Source organism: Taurulus bubalis, assembly GCF_910589615.1.
Source record: "Taurulus bubalis genome assembly, chromosome: 15".
Taxonomy (NCBI): Eukaryota; Metazoa; Chordata; class Actinopteri; order Perciformes; family Cottidae; genus Taurulus; species Taurulus bubalis.
In genome coordinates, this window is record NC_136603.1 from 22,585,899 (window position 1) to 22,612,761 (window position 26,863).

The 26,863-nt window shown below is 41.1% G+C and overlaps 3 protein-coding genes across 3 annotated transcripts in view; all 3 read left to right on the top strand.

The window, feature by feature from the left end:
• Positions 1–2,049: 2,049 nt before the first annotated feature.
• LOC306747679 (collagen alpha-3(VI) chain-like) overlaps positions 2,050–26,863 on the top strand; it is a 143,096-nt gene continuing 118,282 nt past the window's right edge. The window contains 11 exon segments of the mRNA XM_079230761.1: positions 2,050–2,145; positions 9,548–9,662; positions 10,126–10,167; positions 10,170–10,315; positions 10,317–10,566; positions 10,569–10,677; positions 10,679–10,719; positions 12,583–13,179; positions 13,734–14,327; positions 16,267–16,890; positions 16,985–17,575. Coding sequence (XP_079086887.1) covers positions 9,578–9,662; positions 10,126–10,167; positions 10,170–10,315; positions 10,317–10,566; positions 10,569–10,677; positions 10,679–10,719; positions 12,583–13,179; positions 13,734–14,327; positions 16,267–16,890; positions 16,985–17,575 — 3,079 coding nt within the window. The 5' untranslated portion in view covers positions 2,050–2,145; positions 9,548–9,577.
• On the top strand, positions 18,839–20,602 carry LOC306747369 (collagen alpha-3(VI) chain-like; the record flags this gene model as incomplete). Its single annotated transcript, XM_079230425.1, has 3 exons — positions 18,839–18,896; positions 19,908–20,415; positions 20,593–20,602. 3 exons carry the CDS (start codon positions 18,839–18,841, stop codon positions 20,600–20,602), a joined length of 576 nt encoding a protein of 191 aa, XP_079086551.1.
• LOC306747370 (collagen alpha-3(VI) chain-like) lies at positions 20,691–26,229 on the top strand (the record flags this gene model as incomplete). The annotated part of the gene is made up of 2 exons (XM_079230426.1): positions 20,691–20,907; positions 25,595–26,229. The coding sequence occupies 2 exons, from the start codon at positions 20,691–20,693 to the stop codon at positions 26,227–26,229; spliced, it is 852 nt and encodes a 283-aa protein (XP_079086552.1).

Genomic DNA, 26,863 nt, shown 5'->3' on the forward strand with positions numbered 1-26,863 from the left:
GAAGATCTTTGACGTGTCGAGTCTTGCCCAATCAGCGGTAAGATGTCTACAGCGGCTTCATTTCCCTCCCACCAGTTTTTTAATGGCAAGCTAGTCGGCTTGCTAACACGTTAGCTAATGTTGTTGGAGAGACAGCGAGTGAGATTACTGGCAGCGGCGAGTCCGTGGCAGCGTGTGACGTCAGACAGGAGAGCGGTGAGTCAGTGGCACTGCAGTTCTACCTACCGACACCTGACTACATATAAGGAGAGGACAATGAAGATTTTATCCAACTTTTATTTTAATAAAAAAAACGAAATGAGTTTCCTCCGTAGGGTGGCCGGGCTACTGTTTATATTTAAGGGTTTAAGATCTACGTGTAGAACAAAGTGTATCCTCCAGTTAATTATAATCTATATAGTTATGCGGTTATAATCACTGTCACACAGAGAGAGGTGCATGTTCAGGTTTACTGGTGGAAACATTATTCAGTGTTCTAGACCAACAGTGACGTCTCCTCAAAGTAAAGTGGTGTAACAGTATGGCATAATATGGTCACATAAAAAGGCTGGTACATTATACATATTATGGCATATAAGTGTAATATTATGAAGTGAAATGTAGTAGTAGCAAAACAATATTCAGTATAGTATAGCAGTATTGCATATTGTAAGTATTAAGTCTACAAAATACTGCCCCCCCCCCCCGCTGGTGTCACCTTTTTCACCCCTCATGAGTTTGCAGGTCTGACTGTAAATGTTAGACCCAGTGACAGGCTGGCATGAAATGGCTTGCATAATACTTAGTAAGGAAGCCATAATAATTTTTGACTCATGGCTGAAGTTAAGTTTTGCCAGGTTGGCAAAAAATGCATCTCAAAATGCATCAGATTGATGCTTTAAAATATGGAATATTTAAATTTTTTTTACAGGGGAGCATGACCTGTAGGCTTTTGGCCAGTGACATTTTTATATCATTGTAATGAGCCTACCTACATACATGTGGGACGCTGAATCAATGCATTACAATGAATATTTAAATAACAAGCTTAGTGTAAAGTATGTAGTTAGGACACACTTTCTCATGAACTAGTAATATGCTTTTTTCCATTTGCTACATCTCACAAGGCCCATGCACGTTGCAATGTGTGGCTGTGGGAGGATGTTAGAAATACAAATCAACTCATAAGATATGTTGTTAGGCTGTGTTGACTGATTGCAAATTGTATTGTTGTGGGACAGCGTTCACTTGTTCACCTTCTTGCCAGAATACAGCGTTGCACATTCCTTTGTGGGAGATTTGTGAGTTTGTTATATTTGGTGAGACTTCTTGCCAAGATGGCCCACAGATTCCCATTGTCTTGAAAAATGACAAACAATCATGCCCACATATTATTCAATACATCATTCACTGAATAATCTGTGGGCATGATTGTTTGTCAGCTTTCGGGACAATGAGATTTAATTGACACATGATGGAATCCCCCATGCATTATCCCTCTTGAAAAAGAAATATGTGTGGCCTCGTCCTTGTCATCAATGTGTGATAGTTGCTCAAATCCCAATATGATTTTTCTCAAGCGTCATTTTAATGTAACAACACATTTCTAAATAGCTGAAACGTAAGAAAAAAGGGCCCCACAGAGGTGGAAGGAGAAATGGCAAAATGTAGGAAAAGGTAAGGAGAAAATCCCTCTTCAGATTGGTGACATCATCCTTCCCACTGCTCACATCCAGACCAAACAGGGCTATGTGTCTGGTTTTCATTTACTTCACCCCCCCTCCCTCCTCTTCTCATTTTTTCCCTCTCTTTAAAGAAAGTGGGAGGAGGAAGAAAGAGGTGGCAGAACTCCAGAAGTTTAGAAGTTTGTCTCATCCCAGCCTTGAACTCTGCACCACATCTCTTCTGGTTCGAGACCGAGAGGGTTTCTGTCTCTTTCAGTCTCAACCATTTCCTCCCTTCACTCAGGACCCTGTTTCTGCACGTCTCCTATCAGTGACCTTATCGTAGCTTTGCTCAGCCGCCCTTCTCTGGGAGGTGCTGGAAAAGCCAGCAGGGGGAATTTGTCAGGAGGATAATGCCCAAAAGTTATTTCACATAACTGATAATATAGCAATTTTTTTCTTCAAAAACAAATACAGTGGAGTACGGCTACTTCAGCTCAGGGTAAGTTGTAAATCCGTGTTGTTCTCATGGCGATTGATGTTGCAGAAAGAGGTTTCTGCTTGTTTTTTACACATGCATGCTTGCTCTCTTTCCTCAATGTTTGAGTTCTTTCACGATTGACCTTGATTGCACTGTATGTTGATTATAAATAGTGCATTGACCAAAGCACAGCTTCTAGTCACAACTTGTAAGTTTATAATGGTGTCATAATGATTGGGTTGCACAGAGTTTTTGGTCTTTCAGGTCATAAATATCAGAGAGCATGCATTTAGCAGCATGGCTGAAACCCGTATTTAAGGGGTGAGAGTGCTGCGAGGGCAAGAGGTGAGCCACAGTGAGGGTCAAGAGGAGACCTCAGCGATGTCGCGTCCGATGCTTGTGGGAGTGTGAATGCCGTTTGACATCCCTCTATTGTGCAAAGTTTGATTTACTGCACAGGTGTCGAATAATTGTGGTGAGAGAGAGATGCTTTTTTTTCTTCCCCCCGGCAAGTCCAAGGCTGTGATCCCAGATCAGTGTTGGACTTGTGAACCTGTACGGAGCTGCATTGATCAAGTTGCCTTCTGAGGTAGAATGCACATTTTGTGTAATTAATGCATCACGTAATGCAACAGATTATTGGAGTCCCCCTGATACACATGCTGTATGGGAAGTCCAGAGATTAGAATCGGGCATCTCTCGTTATCATTTCCCCCCAGATTGATCTTGTTAGTCATTCAGTGAAATCTAAATAGGGAATCTGTTAGTAATTCACATCCGAATGTTTCGCACCCAAATGCACCAACTGCAGTTGGACGGGTAGATGTTTCCACTGCAGCAGCAGCCCCAAACCACACCCGCTCTGAAACAAGTGCTGGAGTGGAAAAGTGTGAAGAGAGCATTTTCCACTCTACTGGCCAGAAGGACCAGGAGAGCCAGGAAGGCTTTTTGCTTCCATTGGACAAAAGAGAAGGGGGGGGGGGGGGGGATGCTGGGCTGCAGCTCAGCGAACCAGGTGTGAGACGTCCATCATCTCCCTCAAGACTGTCCAAGTACGGACTGAGGAATGTCTCCGTTGCGATGTTTCATTTTGTGCGTGTGGGATTTGATGTGCAAATTAAGTTATTTTACCTTTTCAAGTCACAACATAATCTATTTAGATTGGAAGTAATTCTCATGAGCTACTACTTTCACATAGATTTATGTTTGCAGTTAAGCCCATTGCTATGACACAGAGACGGAGAACTTGGTCGCCGTTCAAAAGCGATATGAAAGTTTTGGCGGGAGCTCCAGATCTCACTTTATATGTTTGACATATTTTCACGTAATTTACTGCCAGCCCTTACGACAATGAACAGATCCCACTGGAAGCTGGCTGGCAGAGCTGCATCAGGAGGATTCTCAACAACGGATTTTAGGATATACTGTATAAATCAACATTAGTTTGGTTTATGACTACTGCACTCCATCCAGCTTTTGGTCTTTTTTTTTATCATGATGCAGCACAGATGTCTGGAAGGTTGGAACATTTCCAGGAAGGTCTCAAATTCAAACATCCATTTGTAATCGCAAGGGATGTAAATGTGAATAAATTCACAGTGCTTTGCATTGCTTACAGAGAGAGCGCCAGTTTTTTGTCAGCGTTGACCTTTTTCTGTGGTCATTTTGAAGTGTTGATGGATTTAGATCCCCTCCCCCCCAATGAGCTAAAAGGTGAACCAAGTGACAATGAACTTGCCCGACTAACTGATCTACCTCAGCTGTTAACAATGAACCCTAAAAAGTGCACGAGTGTCACGTTTAGTACTTGAACTCAGCTTGCAGGAGTTTGGCCGCGATGCTTGAACACACATCTGACGGACTAACACACACCAGCTGTGTGTGAGCTGCCCGCCCTTCCTGCCCCCCTGTTTTAACTATCATTGATCCTCCTCTCATCTGTGCCACACATGTCCCGTCACATCCTTCCAGTTGAGGAGTGTTGGTCCACGGAGACACACACTCTGTATGTGCGAGTGATATTTTCTCCCATCATGCCAGTGAGCGGCAGTGTGGAGTAAGCCTCAAGCTCAGCAGCTGCATTGCTGTGAAGACATGACTCACGGCCCTGTGACTTATTTTACTGATCCTGTAGCTTCAAGTTTGTCAAAGAGATGTCGTGCATAGACAAGAAAACCGGTCCATATACTATGTACAAGGTTTGCGTCTGTAATCAAGTGTTAAAGGAGCTGCTAAAGTTGAGCCAGTTTGACTACATGACCATTTAAGCTCAGCGCGCATTACAGTTTCTAATGAGATGCATATCATCATCTTATCATTGATGACACATTATGGATAATATGCAGCATCTACAAATGGGATAAATCATATTTGACATCTTTAATGAGGGAGTGTCTGCTACACTTGTTGGTTGCTGAAAGAAACGCAGCTTTGTCACTGTGGCCGGATCTCCACTCGTGTCACATGCAACTTTTTTGGTGTTAGAAAATATTTATTTGGGGAAAAGTAACAATCTGTATTGGCAAAACATTGAATGCACTATAGACACGTCACACTATAGCTCCAGTATTAGCAGTGAGTGATGCCTTTCATCCTCATTCTACCAACATAATAAAAAACATAGGGACTATACCACTGGGGTCCCTGTGGACCCAAAGAACAACCCACCGTAAGAAACATCCACCATTGAAAAAAGGCCAACTTATTTATTCTCAAAACATTATTTGTCACACATTTGATGTCATCTGAGAAAGAAAAAAACATATTATTATTTTAGGAATGTTATAGTTAATTAGCATATTGTGTAAAACAAAATAGATAAAATAAGAGAGTGACCCTGCTGATAGGTTGGTGAACAGTTGCAATTTTACACATTCAGATCTAATGTGTGATGGTTTGATCTCCACTAGCTCCTGAGAGCACGATCTGTCTCTGTAGCTGCTAAATGCTTCACTATGTTCATAAGGCAGCTGCTAACTTTGTCACTCTGATCACAGTTCAGTTTTTGGCGCTATTTTGGTCAAACCTGTTGAGTTCAAAGTGCATCTTGAACTGTTCATTTGAAGCCGAGCATTTCTATGTTCTTACCTTTTGCTCAGTGTCTTTGAAGGAGCGCCTATTATAAGTCTGTCGTTAAAGTGATAAAACCAGTGTGGTGAAAATTGCAGCAACCCTCTGGGTGCACAAGGACCTTTTTTTTTTTAGCACACTTTCTTTTTGTGAGGTGACCATGTCCCCTCCTAGGAGGTCCGCTTGGTGTAACGTGCAGTTATTTACTCTGATATCTGTCCCCGGTGCTAATGGCATTTTGTGCCGCGCTGCATTCTGAGCTTTGTGAGTGTGTTTATGCATGTGCATGTTTGTGTGTGTGTGTGTGTGTGTGTGTGTGTGTGTGTGTGTGTGTGTGTGTGGTCTTGGCTGTAAATGAGTGTGTGAGGTCCAGCTGCAACCGCGCTCCAGAGTGCCCATAGGCGCATTGCGGCGTCTATCTCGCTCTGCAAATGCAGACTGCCGGTGTTCACGATAAATAATGCCGGTGTTCTACTCTACCCAGCGTACGGGGCAGCGTGCAGAACATAAACGTCAATTTTGTAACAAAGTTACTAACAGATCATAACTCCCCATCTTCGTATATTTAGGCATCACAATGTTACCCATATATGGCCGTGTCTGCTCTGCTTACAGGCCCAGGCATGCACCGTGAGATGCTGGCTACCATACATCTTTAGTTTGTGTGTAAGATGTCAGACTTTGCGGGTTAAAGATGCTCAATAGTACACAGGAAGTTTAATTTGGCAGTGATGGCAGTTTTTAAACTGTGAGTTTATACAGTATGCGGCGCATGCAGTGTGGGAGTGAGTAAGTGAGTGAGGGTAAAAGTGACTCATGTTTTTTCCGCCAGAAGAAGAGCTTCACAATGGAGTTATTGAGTTCCCTGTGATGCCAGAAACATGTTAGGTGCAACCGATTTGGGCTGAGACCTAATGATCATGATAGAGATTTATAACAGAGAGTATAAATAATGGGAAATGAAGTTACCTTGCAAATGTTAAAACCTCTGATAAACTCAGTGCACACATCCTCCCCAGCAGCCAAACGGCTGACAGACAGATAACCACTAGCTGGGGAACATTGTAGAGCATTTGGCCGCTGAAGAGCCAGATGTTTCCCTCGCGGAGGTGGTGGAGACCACAAGGTCGCCATAAACAAATACTCTGAGAACTAAAATGAAGGAAAGTGTTTATCTGTGTCTGTTGAATGTGTCGCCAAGAAAATGTTTGCGGATACGTTTGCCATTACACCTTTAGAGTTCTTTCCTCGGGTGGCAGTAAAACAAAAAGATGAACTAACTGTAAGTTAGTGAAGTCATTCAAAGCCAACCTTTTTTATTTATTTTTTTACTTTCTTTCTTCATTTTCTCACTAATGTAATTCCACATGCTGCCATTGTTTTGGCTGCTCGTATCAGAAGAAACAGAACTCCCCTGTGCTGCTGGGTTTTCCTCTGTGGCGGCGAGGGGAAGCGTCCTGGTGACACATCGCCTGGCCTGGCAGGCTGCAGTGGCTTTGAGTCACCTGAAATCACATGAGCACAGACATTCATTTCAATTCAGTTCAATTCAATTCAGTTCATTTTATACAGCCCAACATCACAAATACACGTTTGGCTTGGAGGACTTTACAATCTGTACACATTACATCCCTGTCCCGGGACCTCACATCGGATCAGGAAAAACTCCCCTAAATAAAGATAGAAAAAACCCTTTCACAGGGAAAAAGGGGAAATCTATTGCAGTGTCCAAGAGAGCATATATATATATATATATATATATATATATATATATATATATATATATATATATATATATATATATATATAATTAAGGAACTTGATTTGTCCTTCATCTGGATAGTGACGGTGTTGGGGGACTGCAGATACTCGCTGAAAAGTATAAAGTCAGTTCAAAGGATAATAACAAATTTAAAAACTCTTTCTATTTAGTTGAAATATATTGTCCAAGTGCTTTACAAGTTTGTTTCATAATGCAAAGACTAGCACAGAACATGTTCATGTGCAATCATTCTAAACTTGTTGAGCAATATAGCAAAAAAAAGTGAAACTACCCCGACCTCCTGACAGCGCATTATGTAGGGGTGCCGCATAATGTGCCAAAAAGACGTGTCGAAAGCCAACTAGTTCACTCATCCACGTGAACATGCAGCGCTCAGAGTGATGGAGCTTAAACAGTGAGAAAGAGGAGGTGGGGGGTCAAATATCACAGGACTCTCAACCAGCAAGTGAAGTTACTTTCGTGACTTATTTTAAGCCCGACCATGATGTTTTTTCTTAAACCTAAAGTGGTTTTGTGGCCTAAACATAACGTGAAATTGTCTCAGTAGTGGCAGCGCGTCGTGTGAACTTGTTGCTGTAAAGAGGGTCGTGGTCACGTGACCAACACCCTCTTTACAGCACATGAACTCAGGCAAACGCTGATACACATTTCTGCAGCAGTGACTTTCTCGTTACTGGACTGTATTCAATCTAATAGGCCGACATTCCCAAAGTTGTTTTAGGTCTGAGCGTTTTCGACGGGCCTTTCTGAAGAGCCAGTACAAATATTACTGCTACTTCTTTTCCCCCCGACCAGTTCCGAGTTTCATCGTCACCTTTAAAGTGAGGTCAGCATAAACTACCAGCTCAACGCCTGCAGTGTTGCATTCAATGACAGCCATGTGTTTATCATTCATTATTGCTGCTTTGACTCAAGCTTTGCTGACCCAGGTTTTCCTATCCTCGTGAAAGAGTCTCTTTTATTACACAGCTAAATAAATAATAATTGAATTCAAATAGGATTGACGTGCACATTTAGTACGATCAGAGGGCTGCAGAATCCACTGTGGACAGGAACATGTTCTACAACTGAGAGGTAATAATATTAATATGTGCTGTTGGCCAAGATGTAGAATCAGACTCAATGCATTGTACAAAAAAATGCAATAAAAAGCCCAATTTTGCATTTATTTTGTTGAATATCCTGAGAAAAATCATAATGTAAGGTTTTCATTTTATCTTCTTCCAAGTTTTCTTGGGCACAAAGACATTGGCATCTTTTCCTCAGTATATAAGCCTCATGACTTAGTCATATTATATTATATAAGCTCATGATAAAAGACAGATGGAAAGTTTTACGTGCCACTTTATTCTAGGAAATTGTCTCTTACACTGTGTTATACCTACATTTCTCCACTAGAGGGCACCAGTAGTTTTCAGTGTTGCCACAGCTGTGCCTCAGTATCCATGACACCTTCCTCCATCAGCATAAATGCACTCATTTATTTCCAATAAAGTAAGCATACAGTGGATCTCTAATTACCTAAATACCACAGTGCACTGAGCAGAGCTGCAATTAGTGCTGCGCCGTTATTGTGTGACCGCCAGCAGGCACGAAGCTCCACTGAAGACTTCATTGGTCCTCGGCTCTGTGCCTAAGCCCGTTTCATTTTCAAGGACCTTTTTGTTATGTTTTAATCTTTATATTCCTGTGTAAACGTCCTCGCTTCAGTGTGATTAAAATGTAATTGCTCTGGCTGCTCTTGGTGCTCTTGGACCTGGACCCGTATTATCACCCCAGGGTGGTCTGAAATTGAATAGCTTACATGTGTTTGTGTGCTCTCGGTCGCCCGTCTTTGAGAGGACCATTGTGAGATTTAGATCTAGAGAGTGAGAAGGGAAATCCTTAATTCTCAACGTGCTGTTTAGTGGTTACGGTTTCTCTACAGCTAGAGAAAAGGCTGGGGTTTGCTGTGTAACTGTGACGGTTAACTGAAGCCACTGGTTCCCAAACTGGGGTCCGGGTCCCCTCAGGGGGGCGCCAAAGGTCACATGGTGTGTGTGCCAGGATTTGTCTGCCTTGAGATTGTCAAGATAAGCTTTGCACTTGTCAAGTAAAATCATAATAGCACACAATGATTGATAATTTGTACAAACATCTGTATTAAATGTATCTGTGATTAAATAGAAAACACTTGCCCCTGCTGTGAAACAGTTCAACACCCTTCTTTATTTTGTATAAATATTCAATATTCAGGCAGAGCTCAATAGTAAAGCATTGATCACTGACAAACCAAAAGGTTAGACATGTCTTTGCTGCTGATTCAATCATTTTTGTTGTATTCAAACGCAGCAGCATTTAATGTCAGAAGAAGACGATGTGTCGATGATTGGATGTTTGACTCTTGGAAAAGAAAGCTTATGCTATGTTGTTTGTGTGCAAACATGTTTTAAATATGATATCCCTCTCCCAAATCACTTAACAAATACAAGCTGTATGTGAAATAGGACATTCAAAGCCCGTAAACCTGTAGTTTGTACTTTAGCATGTTTATGGCTCATATTCATGTCATATTTGCTTGTGGTTTCACAGGTGTCCCCTCGGCTGTTTTGGTGAGAGAAGATGGGGAGGCATCGGTTGTTACCGCTCTGTGCCCTCCTGGGCGTCCTGATCGCAGGGCTCGTCCCAAACCTTGAGGCTCAGGAAGGTAAGTCAAAATTATTTCGTCAGCAGGGTGTGCTAATTATGCAGATCATCATCTTTTCCAGTTTTCAGCAATATTCCAGCGGACATGATCTACAGCTGCAGCTGTTCATATATTGCAAAGAAGAAGAAGAATTCCGGTGAAAAACTAAACACATTCATGTGGCAATATTTAACTTTGCATTGTTGGCAAACTGACTACTTTTCAATTATGAATCATTGTTATTATTTCTTTAAATCTGAATTCAAAATGTCCACAACTTTGGACAAGAACAATGGAATTGAGGCCTCAGGAGTCCAGTCAGATGCTTTTGAATGAAGCAGAATGATGCTGTCAAACTTAGAATTACCGACACATTTGAATGACATCGCGCTTTAGTGTTAAGCACCAATACAATATGTTGGTACTAAACACCGAGCATCTGGTCTTCACTTTTGTCCTCCAAACACTCTCTTTCGAGATTGAGCACAAGGGTTGGAAGCTGATTTATACTTTCTAGTGGATTCATCTTGAGTATGGGCGAGGAGAACTTTGGACATGTCAGACAATTTCTGTTCAGCTTGATTAAATCCCTTCACCAGGCTGGAGGGGACAGGTTTACATGTGCCATGGTGCAGTACAGTAATGAGCCTCAAACTGAGACCCAACAACACAGGAAGCCCTGCAACACATCAAGGCCATGCCGTACCGTACCGTGGCGGGGGAACCCGGACCGGCCTGGATTTCCTGATCTGTACACACGTGAGCGCTGCTTCGGGCCGCCGCGCTGTTGAAGGTGTGGCCCAGGCGGTGGTGGTGCTAACAGATGGGCGGTCCCAGGACGACGTGGCCGAGCCGGCTCAGGTGCTGTGGCCGGCAGGCGGGGAGGTGTTTGCGGTCGGAGTTCAGGAGGCGATTGACTCGGAGCTCTGGCTAGCAAACCCCAAGACATTCATGTGTTCAGTGTAGACTCTTTTCTGACTTTGAGGGATATAATCCAAGATTTAGTAGTGGGGATTTGCGACACAGTTACCCGGTCAGGGGGCCGTCCACGAGGCCCCCGTGGCTGGAGGAGGGACAGGTAATGAAATGGGACCAGTGACTCTACCATTACTAATGTGTCTACATGTGCAGGACGAAGCTGCTCCCTTTGTGGCCGTGTCTGGATTGGATTATTAACACAATCAAGTATTTGTTTTTTAACCACAATAACTTTTCACTATCCACCTACAAAATTAACCTCACTTTGTTTTTGTCTTACCACACTTAATACTCCCTTAATGCTTTCAGAATCACAATATGATCTGCATGTGATAGACATCCCCACAGCATTTTAGATCAGAGTGCAAAGCCAGAACAAAAACAATGAGTGCGGATTTAGAAAGAGCGATTTATATGATTAAAACATTCTGTCCCAGGGATTTGAGTTCTGTGTTCGCAAACATCAATAACCTCAGTCATCATTTAAGACACCATTTGTTCTGTTTAGACACATCTGTAAATGAGATGACACAATACAGACAGCAACAGCATAACATTGTAAAATCCAAATATTGACACTTCAGCCTGACATTTGTTCAGAAAACCCTCGGAGAAGAAAAAGGACTCAAGGATGCCGTAACCTTGAAAACATCACATCTCAAAATCAATGTGCTAACCAATAGCTAACCATGCACCACTGCTTATGTGTCTCGCATTTTTATGTTTGTTTTATCAGTCACAATGTCTATTTGTGTTAATTATGTGCAATATTCTGTATTTAAAACAGAGATGAACCTGCTCGGACTCATCCTTGACCTGCACTGTACTTTGAGAATATTGTTTTATGTTGAAATTATATATAATAACTTAAAATAAGTTACTGGAAAGAGATAATGCATACCTATGAAACTACACACATAAAATGTAAAATGTCTAAAGACAACATTAACTTTGCCAGCATACAAGATTGAAATGAAGTAAAAACATATTTATATATGCAATATATACATTTCTACAAATTTTACATGTAAATACACATGTACTATATTCTCAAGTACTGTAAGCTTACAGGCCCCAAGGATCTGCCACAGGGTCATGACTGGTCACGTTATCTGAAGTCCGTAACAAGAGTCTGCATGGGATGGCTGAACTCAATGGAGCTTATAAAGGGACACACAACATCAATTTAACAATGTTTATTATTTGACTTGCAATTGTTATCATAGTTTGGTCTCATGATGGAGTACCCTTGGTTTTAAATTAATTGTATTCTGACAATTCTTAATATTACCTGATCACTCGTGGTTGTTCTTGGAATTTTTCCTCTGGACATTGATTTGATTGCATAAAACCGTGTAGTCGTAATCATACATCATTATATCAATTATACCAATTAAACAATATTTTTTTACACTATTTTTTTCTAACTTTATCCCTCTTATATAGTTTTTTCTAAACTGCCCCCAATGTCTGAGAACATTAGTTTTGATGGAATCTTTTTAATGTTTGGCCTAATTGAGCTGCTGTTATTGACCATACAAGATATGGAGAATCAACTACATTAATATTCTATCAATGGTTAGTATTCATAATGACTATTATCATCCTTATTGCCAACATCACCATCAGTAACTCTTATGTTTCCTTATGTTTTGTTACTAGGAGAGAAATCACTCTACAGATTACAACAATCTTGACTAAAGATGGCTAAACTACATTTAGGGCAAAATAAATCAACAAATCACATGACTTTTATAAAATCTCCTTGGTTCAGCCTACATGCAGCATGATGTGTTTTGTAATGTTTGATTTATTTGTTCACTTTCAATGTAACTTGACACATGCAATGATATGCAAGCACAAGTTCTTTGATTGGATTCTTTGTTTCTATCTCACCATGTTAACACTTTCACAAGTTCCATTTTGTTTTGTTTTCTCTCTCTCTCTCTCTCTCTCCTTAAAGCACAAGAATCAGCTGACCTAGTACTCTTAATTGATGGATCACAGAACATTGGAGCAGCAAACTTCCCCTTTGTGCGTGATTTGGCTTTGAGAATCATTGAGCCCCTTGATGTGGGCAGAGACACTGTTCGGGTGGCCTTGGCCATGTACACCGGCAGTCCACAGATAAAGTTCTATCTAAATAGCTTTACCAGCAAGTCATCAGTCCTGGAAGCGGTGAAGGGCCTTACCTACTCAGGGGGTGACGAGTCTAATCTGGGGCTCGCCTTGGAGGAAGTGGCCGAGAGCCTGTTGAGCCAAACATCTGGGGGCAGGGCAGACGAGGGTGTGCCCCAGATGTTGGTGGTTGTCAGTGCTGGTCCATCCACTGATGATACTGGTGTCGGTGACCGGGCCCTTAAGAGGGCCGGTGTTATCACATTCGGCGTGACGATTGGTGACACTGCCACCGCTGATCTGGAAGCAGTTGCTACAGACAGAAGTTTTGTCCTGTCGGCCCCTAATTTCAGAGAAGTGGCAAGCATGGGTGACCAGCTGCTCCCATACATTAACGGGGTGGTCCAGCGCACCATTATAGTTCAGACTGAGTTCACAGAAGGTATGTACCGTCTCTGTACAGGTTGGCACAGCATTGTGAAGGCTTAAAAAAAAGAAAAAACTCCAAAGAGCTCATATTAAATGTATTGTGCAAGGTAAGATATGCTAAACTTGAAATTGCTGTATTCTCAGTCATATTAAGATACTTTAAGGTGGTAATGATACATTAAAAGTGAAAAATAAGTGTAATTGTTCTGCTGCAAATATATGGATCGACAAAGTACCATTAATCCCTTGCAAAGAGACCCAAGTCAATGATCTGAAAAGTGGCATACAATTTTAGAATGGGGTTTGCCATTCATCATATCACACATGCCCTTGATAGAGCTTACAGTGCTTTGTAGTTAAAATTTCATGTAAATAATTTAAAATGCACTTTACTTTGAATATTCTCAGTTTATTCTATACATTCTATGGCACAATACATCGTGTCCATATGCAGCTGTCAAAACCATTTTAATGTTAGTTCAAATCTATATCTAATTATAGAATCATCATAACATCACATAAAACCAGCTTGTATTAGCATATTAATGCATGTTCTTTTCTTTCCAGTCTTGGCTGTTGGAAACCGAGACATCATCTTCCTCATTGACAGCACAATGGGTGCAACGATCATTAACTCTGTACGCGAATTCATCAAGCGGTTTGTCGACATTATGCCAATTGGGCCAGACCAAGTTCAAGTGGGTGTGGCCCAATTCAGCAATATCCCTCGACTTGAGATGGATCTCAACTCCCATGGATCCAGGGAGGAATTAATTGCTGCTCTGGGCTCCATCAAACCAAGACCTGGCCAGACAATCAACATCGGGGCGGCGTTGGACTTTGTGCGGACGAAAATGCTGCGGCCTGACAAGGGAAGTCGTATTCAACAGGGGGTACCCCAGGTGTTACTGTTGATGACCAGCAAAAAGTCCAGTGACAGTGTGGAGGCACCTGCTCTGGCCCTGCAGCGACTGGGTGTATTGACTCTAGCTGCAGGCTCCAAAACTGCTGAGGAGCAAGAGCTGCGGAAGATTGCCTTTGCGGAAAGCGTTGCGTTCTATATGAAGGACTTCCGCTCTCTGCTTCGCAACCCAAAGGCAATTGTTGATGCTCTCTCCACTCTCGCTGGGGTGGTGGTGACTGAGGTACCCACTGAGCCAGGTAATGCTTCGTCTTCTATGTACATCACATTTATTGTAATAAGAATTTGAGTAATAATGTAATTAATGAAATAACTGAAGTGACGTATTAGAGGAAAACATTGAATAAATAAATGGAAAAACAACAAATGGAGAGTCTTTCGAACAAGTGTGCTTCATGATCAAATTAAATCATGAAATACTACATGCGCTTTGTTGTGTGACAAACCCACCTGAACCCATGAGAAAGTTTGGACCGATATGTTGGACAGCTCTTTCTACCACTATCAGCAAACTACCAACCAAATAGGGTCTTCTGGAATGATTGTGTCCTGTAAAACAGGACACAATCTAGTCCTGTTTCTAGTCCTGTTTCTAGTCAATTAGTATCAAATGGCAAGAAAAAACACTTATACTCAAATTCTGTTTCACATTTTCAGACCACAAACTACAGCTAGGTGCTGACTGACAAGGTGAAAAGACATTTATCAAAACTTCAGGCAGGGAATTTAAACATGACGGAGATACATTTAGTCCGTATTTGGGATTCAATATTCCAGTCTGTCAGTGCGGTTGGTATCATTAAACATACATAGTGCTTTACAACAGAATCAATATAATATAAGCTAATAAGATCCAGAACCCGAGAGGTAAAACAAGACAATTGTACATAAAATTAGTAGGAATAAGCCATACATTGAAAGTGATAGAAGAGATTTAAAAGATAAAGGATACTGAATTTGCCTGCCTTTGATCTCCAGGCAGGGAATTCCAGAGCTGAGGCCCAGTCTCCTTTAGTGACCAGTTGTGACTTTGGAACTGTTAGTAGTGCTCTGCCGGATGATCTCAGGCTCATAGGGAGTCAGCAGATCGCAGATATAGCAGAGCCAGGCCATTCAAGCTTAAACAAACCACTCAATCAATTGTAAAACTCACCGCTAACCAGTGAAGGGCAAGGATCCAGTAAGGATTGGTGTGATGTGGACACCTCTCTCCGTTAGTTAGGTTAAGAGTTAAGAGCGGCAACGTTCTGTATCAATTGCAGGCCCACCTTTTGTGGGTGCCTTGAGCATATGTTCATTGCAATGTGGGGTCGGTTGTTTCCCTTGCAACACACATACACTCACACTATATCAAAGACATGTGCCAAAGCATGTTGACACTATTCTGATGGCTTATTTGTCACCCATCTGCAAGGATAAGCTCCACACTGCAAGCTGGAAGTCGCTCACCAAACAAAAACCTAAGGCAATCTGATCTAAAGGCAGTACATTTTTTGTGTTTGGTGGCAATGTCTAATGTCACTAGTGCTAGCTTAGCTGCGTCATCAGCTGAGACACAATTGCAACGTACACTTTAACTTTAACATACAGTTTTCAAGTGTTTGCTGAAACAACTAATGCTATTGTTTTTCATGGAAGGGTAGTCTGCAGTTTAGGATGATTTTTTTTGCAAACTGCTTTACTTTCTATTCATGACTCCACATAGCAATAGAAAAAGCTGTGGCAGTTTGACTGTATTACATGTCTCTGTTGTAGTTAAATAACCCTAGTTTAAAAACTTGCTTGTTTGTGTCTATTCTCTTATATGTAAGTTGCGGATACAGTAAAAATCATGTGGATAAAACATGTAAATCTAATTAAGTGCTAACTAGCAACATACTGTACATCACCTGGAAACATAATAAGTTGTGCATTTTCTGCACAACCTTCAGTATCTCAGAAATCATTTCAGTTTTTTCATTGCTGAGAGACAACAAATAAACTTTTTGGGTGGTGGAAGCTGCTAGATATGTAATGATGAGTACTTCACAGCCTATACAGATAACCGTTTGCATGGACATCATTTGAGCTTTTAATGTGTCTCTAACAAAGTGAATCTTTCAGAGCCTGGAAGCATATGTACGTGGTATGACACAGTATCATTTCTAAAATTTGTTTTCTTTTTGTGCTTTTTCCTAGTGGTGGAGATAACCACAGTCCAGACTCAAAAAGTGGTCCGAGACATTGTCTTCCTCGTGGATGGCTCAAACTACATTGGCAGCACTAACTTGCCCTATGTGAGAGACTTCATTATCAACGTGGTCAACCAGCTGGATGTACGTCCTGACAGGGTTCAGATTGGTCTCCTGCAGTTTGCTGACACTCCAAAAATTGAATTTTACCTGAACAGCTACAGCAGCAGGCAAGATGTTGTGAATAAAATCTCTCAACTCAGGCTGACTGGAGGCTCAGTTTTGAATACAGGAGCTGCATTGAACTATACGATGGTCAACATGTTCAAGCCGTCAACTGGCTCACGCTGGAAGCAGGGAGTCCAGCAGGTGTTGGTTCTGATTACAGGTGGTCCAGCCCAGGACCAAGTTAAATCGGTAGCCGATAACTTGGCTCTGTCTGGTGTTTTGACTTTCACCGTCACTTCTGGGCAAGCAGATGCAGCCCTAATGAGAACAGTTGCCTTTGTTCCAGATTTGGCTTACCATGAAGCAAGCTTCTCTAATTTACCAGCTATGGCAGAAATAATCATGCCAAAGTTGATAACAGTAGTTGGCGATACAGCTGTGACAATATTCCCTGAGGAACCTGGTGAGTTTTGCATCTCCCTGTTTGTATCAATAAAATAAATGTGATGTAAATAATGTGATCCATATAACTAACTTTTGTTGTTGTTTTCCCTCAGTTGATGTTGGAGGTGAAAGGGATGTTGCCTTTCTCATTGATGGCACAGAAAATGTTCGAGCAGATTTTGCCTACATCCGGGATTTTATCATTAAAGTCATTGAACCACTTGACATTGGGACTGACAGGGTGCGAGTTTCAGTGGTTCAACACAGCGAGAGGCCAACTCCAAATTTCTACCTTAACACCTATCAAACCAAAGATGAGGTGATAAGAGCTGTCAACGGATTGACACTGGCTGGAGGACGTAGCCTAAACACAGGATCTGCTCTAAAATTCATGAAGGACACCATCTTGTCTGAAAGGCATGGTAGCCGGGCTGCGCGACATGTCCCTCAGTTTCTAATCGTTTTGGCTGGAGGCAAGTCCAGGGATAACGTGAAGGATTCTGCTAGTGCGCTGAAGACGAAGGGAGTTGTACCATTTGGTGTCGGTGTAAAGGATGCAGATCCAAAGCAGATTGCGGCCATTTCACACAGCCCTTCCTTTGCCTTCAATTTGAGGGAATTCAGTGAGCTTAGTAGCATACCACAAAAGCTCAATAACTATGTTCGACTCCCAAGGGAAGAGCTGATCCAAGTTCTACGAGAAGGTAAGCTAAATCTCTTTTCTTATTGGTGTGTTAAACTTGGTGTATGTTTACCCTTGGTCTGGGTATGTTTTCGGTTCTTTATCAGAATAACTGAATCTTATTTGTTGTGTCTTAGCACAAACCAAGGCTTCAAAAAGAGATATTGTGTTCCTACTGGATGGCTCTGATAACACAAGCAATGGATTCCCAGAGTTAAAACTATTTGTACAGAGCATAGTGGAGAGCCTCTCTGTCAGTATGAACCAAGACAGAGTGTCTGTAGTTCAGTTTGCTGATAATCCCGAGATCAACTTTTATCTGAATTCTCACAAGGCAAAGAATGACACTATGAATGCCATAGAAAATTTGCAGCACAAGGGTGGGCGGAACCTGAATATCGGCAGAGCTCTCCAGTTTGTGAGGCACAGTGTCTTCACTTCCTCAACGGGCAGTAGAAGACTGGAAGGAGTGCCTCAGATTTTAATTCTTATAAGTAGTAAACCATCCACTGATAATGTGAGAGCCCCAGCCTTTGCTCTGAAAGGGCATGGAATTGTGTCACTTGGGATTGGAGTGGGAGAAGCCAATAAAAAGCAGTTGGAAATGATTGCCTACAAACCTGGTTTCACATGCAAGGTCACTGATTTCTCCAAGTTGCCCTCAATCCAATCACAACTTGTTGCTACACTGAACATAAACAAAGAAACAGGGGAAACCATGACTGGAATCTCTGATTTAGTAGGTAAGAATTCCACATGTATATGCTTCAAATTGGAGTACAGTATTGGTTATTTGTCTTTTGAATACAATTCTTTCATGTCTCTCGAAAAGTCTTTCACTCAAGAATATTTAACACAAGCTGTTTAGTCATTTCCTGTTCCACATACAATTATGATGACCCTTGCTCTGATGTGTTATATTTTAAAAAGCAAGTGTTCTGTACCTCTTATGCTTTTAAGAAGGTATCCCTCTTTTTTACCTCTTTCAAATCGTCCACATCAATGTTACTTTCTGATAAAAGTATGGTTCTTTAGCAGTTCTGCTTGAAATAGCCCTGTCAGAGAACTGGCTTATCTTTCTTTCCATACCCAGTTAATTTCTGCGCTTCTAACTTGCTCATGCTGATAATACGTATGGGTGTAGAAAAGTCTTGAACACTTTTGCTGTCTATTTATGTATCACCTTGTTGTCACAGCGAGGAAAAAAAGGGACATAGTATTTCTGCTTGATGGTTCGGATGACTCCAGAAATGGCCTACCAGCTATGCGTGAGTTCATGAGAAGAATGGCAGAAGAGCTCGACATTGGCGAAGATAAGGTCCGAGTGGCCGTAGTACAGTATAGTAATGACACCACAGTATACTTCAGCCTAAAAACTCACAGATCCAAAAAGGCGATCATCTATGCTGTAAGAAATCTGCGCCATAAAGGAGGAAGACCTCGGAACACTGGAGCTGCACTCCAGTTTGTACGAGACCGTGTTTTCACGGCTTCATCTGGGAGTCGACGCTTGGAGGGAGTCCCTCAGATTCTGTTTTTACTGACTGGTGGCAAATCCAATGATGACGTTTCAGGACCGGCATTAGACCTAAAACAAATCGGTATTCTGTCTTTCGCCATTGGAATGAAAAATGCTACACAGGAGGAGCTTGAAAAAATTGCCTTCTCCTCAAGATTTCTTTTCAACTTACCTGTCTTTGGAGAACTTTTGTCTATTCAGACAGAGATAGCTACATTTGTCCAGGCTAAAATACAAATTGAGCCTCCCACTGTTGTAGGTAAGAAGTACAGATTAAATAGTACTTGAGAATCAAACTGACTCCCCGCTTGTAGTTTAATGAATCTGGTCTTTCATAGTTTGAATTGCAATGAAACTGTATCATCTTCTGAACAATATCAGTCTAACAGTTTCATGTTTCTCAAACTGGCTCATTGGCTCATGTTTCCTTTTTCTTCTTGTACCCTGGAGAGTCTTGTTTTGACAGCCTCGCATCAGCAAATGCTCTTTCCTTCTGTCCTTAAGCTCTTCCTTGAGCCAATGATAATCACATCATTGACCAATTATACAGAGTTGAAGAATATTGAAATATTCTTTTCATCAATCTCTATCTTTCATTTGTGAAAGAAGACTATGCTTCTTATCTTGCAGTTATTTCTAAGTTTTTCAGGAATGACTGCAGCTATCAGTTTTCTTAAATGTTCTTGCATCTAACATCTTGTTTATCACAGTCATTTGTTTCAATTTCGATTACCAGCTACAAGTCTTTCTACCATCCATCTATTGTGGAATGTTTGAACCTAACTCATGTACTATATTTGTGATTCTTAAAAAAGGTTTTCTTATTATTTTCTAGTTGAATTAGAGTCCCCTCAAAGAGACATAGTGTTTCTATTGGATGGGTCAGATGCCACACGGACGGACTTCCAAGCAATGAAACGCTTTGTCCAAAGAGTGGTAGAAAGCCTCGGTGTTGGTGAGAACAAAGACCGTGTGTCTGTGGTCCAGTATAGCAGAGATCCACAGACACATTTCAGTTTGAACACCTACAAAGAAAAACCAAATGTTCTTGCTGCTGTCCAGCAGTTGAACCATAAAGGTGGCAGACCCCTCAACACTGGGGCAGCTCTTGACTATGTGAGGAAAAATGTTTTCGCTGAATCCTCTGGAAGTCGGCATCAGGACGGTGTCCCTCAGATATTGATTCTGCTGAATGGGGGACGATCTCAGGATGATGTTGCAAGTGCCACTGCGGCTCTAAAACAGGACAAAGTTGTTCCATTTTGTGTAGGAACAAGAAATGCAGACATACTTGAGCTTCAAATGATTGCACATAATCCTTCCTATGCTTTCTCTGTGCCTCGGTTTGATGATATTGAGAGCATCCATCAACAACTTGTGTCATTTGTAAAAAGGGTGCCTCGACAGCAGCCAAGACTAAAACCACAGAATGTATTCGGTAAGACTATCTATGTAATCTTGTTTTCATTATAGGATAACTTTATGTGTAACTAACAGAGCATTGTCCTTGTATCTGACAGATCAAACTGAATCCATTCAACACGATATTGTATTTTTACTGGATTCCTCGGACGAAATGCAAAATTATTTTAAGGCAATCCTTGGCTTTGTTGAGAGAATGGTGGACAAATTCAGTGTGGATGAAAACAAAGACCGCATTTCAGTGGTGCAGTACAGCAGACAGCCCTCTGTTGAATTTTTTCTGAACACGTACAAAACACAGCAGAAGGTTGCTGACAATGTGCGAATTATGAGGCATAAAGGAGGCAGACCTCTCAATACTGGTGCAGCCCTACAGTACATCAAAGATAATGTTTTCACTGCCTCTTCTGGAAGTAGGCAGCACCAGGGTGTTCGTCAGATTTTGGTTCTCTTAACTGGCGGACGGTCAAGTGATGATGTCAAAAATGCCGTGGAAAACTTGAGAGGAATTGGTGTGACGTTATATGTGGTGGGAACACAGAGTGCAGATGCCCTTGAGATTCAGTCTATTTCACAGGAAGCAAGTCATGCTTTCTTTGCAGCAGACTCCAGTGATCTGTCAGACATTGAACAATATGTATTTTCTGTCATCAAGAAGGGTGAAACACCTTCTATCAAACCAGTGTTATACGGTAAGATTGATTTATTGTAATGATAATATTATGGTATACACCGTGTGCACAACGTAGACCTCAAGGCATTCATTCCAACTGAGGAAGAATGATGCACGGTAACAGACTAGTGTCCTTTTGCTCACAATAACTGTTGTCGGCTTTCCTTTCTGCTGTTTTCACAGTTCCGTCCGATTCTGTTAGGCAAAGAGCTCTGCTGCTCTGTTAGGGCTGGGCGATAATTCCAGATAATAATGTATTGTCTTTAACATATTAACTCAAATTTCTCCAAAAATCTAATCAAACTCAAAACTAAACTTAAATCGAACTATTGTCTTAATCTGATCACTCACTTAAACTGTTTTTCAATAAAGTTCTTAATTAATAATGTGAAATTACCTCTTTTGTTTTAGAAATATTGGGCCATATCGCTAAACCCTGTCTAGTGCCGAGGATTGCTTTGACAAAGAAGTCCTCTAAAATAGCAGAGCTAGTTGTGCACGCGGGGTTACTAAACATTTGCAGGAATAATACACTTTTAATCACAAATGTCATAATAAAACAATTTGCTGAAATGTCTGTTTGATTGCAGATCCTAACAGAAGAGACATTGTTTTTGTGCTTGATGGTTCTAATGATTCTAAGCGAAGATTCACAGATATTAAAGACTTTGTGCAGAGGATAGTGGTGGACCTTAACATTGATGCAAACAAAGATCGTGTGGCTGTGGTCCAATACAGCAACACAACAGAGATTGATTTTAACTTGGGACGTTACACAACAAAGGATGATGTTCTCAATGCATTAAGAAGCCTCAGGCACAAAGGGGGGTATCCTCACAACATTGGTGCAGCGCTCCAGTATGTGAAGGACCATGTATTTACTTCTGACTCAGGAAGCAGACTCCTTGAAGGAGTTCCACAGATACTCATACTACTGAGTAGTGGAAGATCTGGAGATGACATAAGAACCCCTGTCAGAATGCTGAAAGAGACTGGTGTCATTTCAATTGCCATTGGAACACCTGATGCTGACACTCTCGAGCTGCAGACAATAGCTCATGAACCCAATTATGTGGTCTCTGTGACTGATTACAAGAAGCTTCCTACTGCTAAGAAGGATGTCTTGTCATTGTTAAGAGATGCTTCCCATCATGTAGAGCAAACTGCTCCCTCAAAGGGTTTTGGTAAGATGTAATGTTTTAACTTTTTAGCATAAGCATTTTTTTCAGTTAAGAGAAGACCCAAATGGGCTGAAATAGAATGAGATAAATTCCATGACTCTATCATGGGGGACTGTCACTCTAGTTGCTTCCATGTTAACTGCAAAACAATCACATGCACTTTGTTTCTACATCTTTGTCTTTATTGCAGATACTGAGAAACATGATGTAGTGTTTCTTATTGATGGCTCATATGACTCACGAAACGGCTTTGAAGAGATACGAGGCTTTGTTAAAAAAATGGTTGAAAGTTTAAACATAGATGAGAGCAGAGACCAAGTGGCTGTCGTTCAATACAGCCGTGATTCCACAGTCAATTTCTACCTGAATTCCTACTCATCCAAGAACGATGTGCTCAATTCCATTGGAACAATAAAGCACAAGTCAGGGAGACCCCTCAACATTGGCAAAGCACTTAAGTTTGTCAGAGACAATGTCTTTGCTGCTTCAGTTGGAGGTAGAAATGCAGAATCAATCCCTCAATACCTGTATGTATTTAGTGGTGGGAGATCAGGAGATGATGTCAGAGGACCAGCACAATCTCTCAAAGAAAATGGAATAAAGACCTTTACTATTGGAACACAGAATGCTGATACGTTGGAAATGCAAACCATTTCTTTCACGCCTGCCCATTATTTTCACGTCACAAACTTTAACAATCTGCGAAGCATACATCCATCTGTGGCGGCCACATTGAGGGGTACTGAAGACACAACTGAATTTCCAACTGGTATTGGTAAGACAATAACAAATAATTATTGTATACCAGGTGTTTAAATCAGATGTTTCCGTCTACAGCAAAGATGTTGGTTTTGTAAAATGTTTTTTTTTCTATTAATTTCAGACACTATTGCAAAAATAATACTCCAGAGTGCTGATGTTGTTTTTCTAATTGATGGATCTGATGATATGCAAGCAAGTGAAAGACACATTTTGGATTTTGTCAGAGGGCTTGTCAAGCAAATGGAAATTGGGCCAAGCAAAGTACAAGTTGCTTTGATTCAGTACAGCACAGAGCCCACTACGGATTTTCTCCTGAAAACACACTCATTGAAAGACGATGTCTTGAGTCATTTGAGCAATGTAAAACTGAAAGGAGGGCTCACCGTGAACACAGGTGTTGCCCTTGATTATGTGAAGAACAATGTGTTCACTGCTTCTTCTGGAAGCAGAGCTCAGCAGGGAGTCCCACAGATACTCATTCTCTTGAGTGGAAAAAAGTCAGAAGATGATGTTTTAGGTCCTGTGGACAGACTGAGAAATGTTGGAATTGTCCTTTTCAGTGTTGGAGTGAATGATGCAGAAAGGCTGGAGATGAAACAATTAGCCCACAGTCCTAAAGCAGAGTATTTTATCAAGGAGACATCTGACTTTCTTCTTGTAAGCGAACGACTGCTCACAGACATTGCATCTCACAAAGGCACTGTCAGCACTGGTGTAGGTGAGTGAAAATTGTACTTACTTATCAGTTACATCAACAGTAATAAGATTATATTTGAATTGTTACCAACACAAATGTGCATGATTGTAAACATTTCTAGGTTCAAGCTCCAGTATGGATAGAGATATTGTCTTTCTAATTGATAGATCTGATCATGTCCAGAGCAGATTCCCTGCTATACGTACATTTGTTGCTTAAATTGTTGACTGCTTTGACCTGAACCAAGAGAAAATCACTGTTGTACAATACAGCAACAATGCTGAACTTAATTTCAATCTAGACACTTACAACACAAAAGTTGATGTTCTTAAGCCCATCACAAGTTTAAAACCAAAAGGTGGAACAACTCAGTATATTGGAGCAGCACTGCAATTTGTGAGGGGTACTGTCTTTATTTCAAATGCTGGAGGTCGACATCATGAAGGTGTCAGGCAGATACTTGTTATATTGGCTGGTGGAAGATCTAAAGATTTGCTCAAGGCCGCAGGGGTTGACACATTTGCTATTGGATCAAGTAATGTCCTCTGACCCAAATTATGCTTACTCAGTCCCTGACTTTGTAAATCTTGCTCATATTCAAAAAAGTTTGATTAGGGATCTTTCTTAAATGGTGGTTGAGGAGGAAATTAAATCTGGTAAGAATTTAGATTATTTGAATGAGTATTTAACAAGACACATTTAGGTGTTGGCATTTAATGATTGTAATTAACATCATAGACATTATGTGTATTTTCTTGATGCACGATTCAGTATGTGCAGAAGTGCACAGTTTTTTCTACTACTTGTTCAATTTGCCATTATTACCATGATCTCCACAAACATTCACTATATCCATACAGAGACCAATGCTGCCAAACGATTTTCAGAAAATTAAGCATTTTGTTCGACTATCATTTGTCAGACCTACACAAAGCTTTTTTGAAAAGTAAACAAACTGTTTTAATTGAAATGTGTGAATTATCTGAACTAATTAGATGATCACATCTGTATGCTCTACACGCTTCTTTGTATGCTCTATTTTTTAGCGACAAAGAGTCACTTTTTCTTGACCCTAATATCTGTATCTATATCTCAGAGAAAAATAGTTCTCCTTACCTGACAAATGTGCATAGGCAGTACTCCATGTGCCATTACATGACACAAAAGTCTAAAAATAACAGATGAAGCAAATATTCCTGAATTAAATCTGCCACTGCTCTATTTAAACAGCAACGCTACTTAAGCAAATGTTAGTTGCCATAACAGAACATTATTTTTTACATTGTCAGAGTTCAAGCTGCGAAGAAAATTAAAGAGGCTTAGGCTGCTTTGGACTGTACTGCAGACAGCCTTGCTACTGCAGCAACACTGGTGATAGACAGAACTGAAGCTAGAGATGCTGGATGGAAGAGATGCTGGAGTCAGATCCAATTTGGTCCGCCTTTACCGATAAATATGTTACTTTTGATGGGTCAAATTCATAATTTCTAATTTTATTTCAACGTTGTCTCTACTCATGTAAAAAATAGTATGGTAAAGAGCAAAATGAATTTGGTTGAAAAATAATATGAGATACAGATGCAACTGTAACTCAATGGCGTAGGATCAAGCTTCATTTGCTTAATAATTTGTCAGTTGCTATGAGTATCTAATAGGGATGCCAAAGGGTTGCAATTTAATCTAGTAAAAAGCCAAGTGCAGCTGCAACTAGAGAGTGCTGTATTCATCTGCAATGAAGACATGGGAAGCATTTGACACATATAACACATCTAAATATGTCTCCCTAGTGAAAAGGAAGCCAAAGGGAAGGGATGTTGTGTTCTTGTTGGATGGATCAGATGGTACTAGAACTGGATTCTCAGCTATGCAAGACTTTGTCAAAAGAGTAGTAGAGAGACTCAGTGTGGATGACAACAAAGACCGTGTCTCAGTGGTTCAGTACAGTAGAGATCCAGCTGTCCAGTTCTATTTGAACACATATGCAACAAAAGTCGAGATCCTTGACATTGTCAGAGGTTTGAAGCACAAAGGTGGAAGACCCCTTAACACTGGAGCAGCTCTCCATTACGTGAAGGATAATGTCTTCACAGTCTCTGCTGGAAGCAGGCGGCTGGAAGGAGTTCCACAGGTCCTGATATTGCTAAGTGGTGGCCGGTCTTCTGACAGTGTTGATGCACCAGCTTCTGCCCTCAAACAGCTGGGTGTCTTGACCTTTGCAATTGGTACCAAGAGGTCTGATAGTAAAGAACTGCAGAAGATATCTCACGATGCCAATTCTGCTCTCTCTGTGTCTGATTTCACCGACCTTCAACATATTCAACAGCAACTTCAGTCCTCCTTGGAGGCTGTGGTTATTGACATCCTCCCAGAATCACCAACTATATTTGGTATGTTGACAAGCACGGCCTTTGGCTGGCCTTAAAGGCTACCTGGCTTGTTTTGCCTTCACTCAAGGAAATGTATTAAGTGAAATACCTGTTGTGCTCTATTTTTTATTTGAAATGAGGTGATGGTATGCTTCAATACTCATTAGAATTGGAAAAGGCCTTGCTAGGTGCTGTTTAGAAATAATCCATCACGTTATGATTAGTATACGACGGTACTTTTTGCCAAAGTGTTTCATTTTTTGTCTTCCTGTCATTTCTCAGTTTACACAGCCAAAAAGGATATTGTTTTCCTTCTGGATGGTTCTGATAGCACAAGGAAGAGGTTCCCTGCTATGCAAGATTTTATTGAGAAGGTGGTTGAGAAACTCAATGTGGGAGAGAACAAAGACCGTGTGTCTGTCGTCCAGTACAGCAGAGATGCAGAAGTCCATTTCTACCTGAATACATACACCAAAACAAAGAATATTGTTGATCTGGTCAGAGGGCTGAGACACAGAGGAGGCAGACCCCTCAACACTGGGGCCGCCCTCCAATTTGTCAGTGACACTGTATTTACAAACCCTGCTGGGAGTAGGCGCCAGCAAGGTGTACCACAAATATTGATCCTGCTAAATGGTGGAAGGTCTGTTGACAATGTAGATACTCCAGCCTCTGTTCTCAGACAGCAGG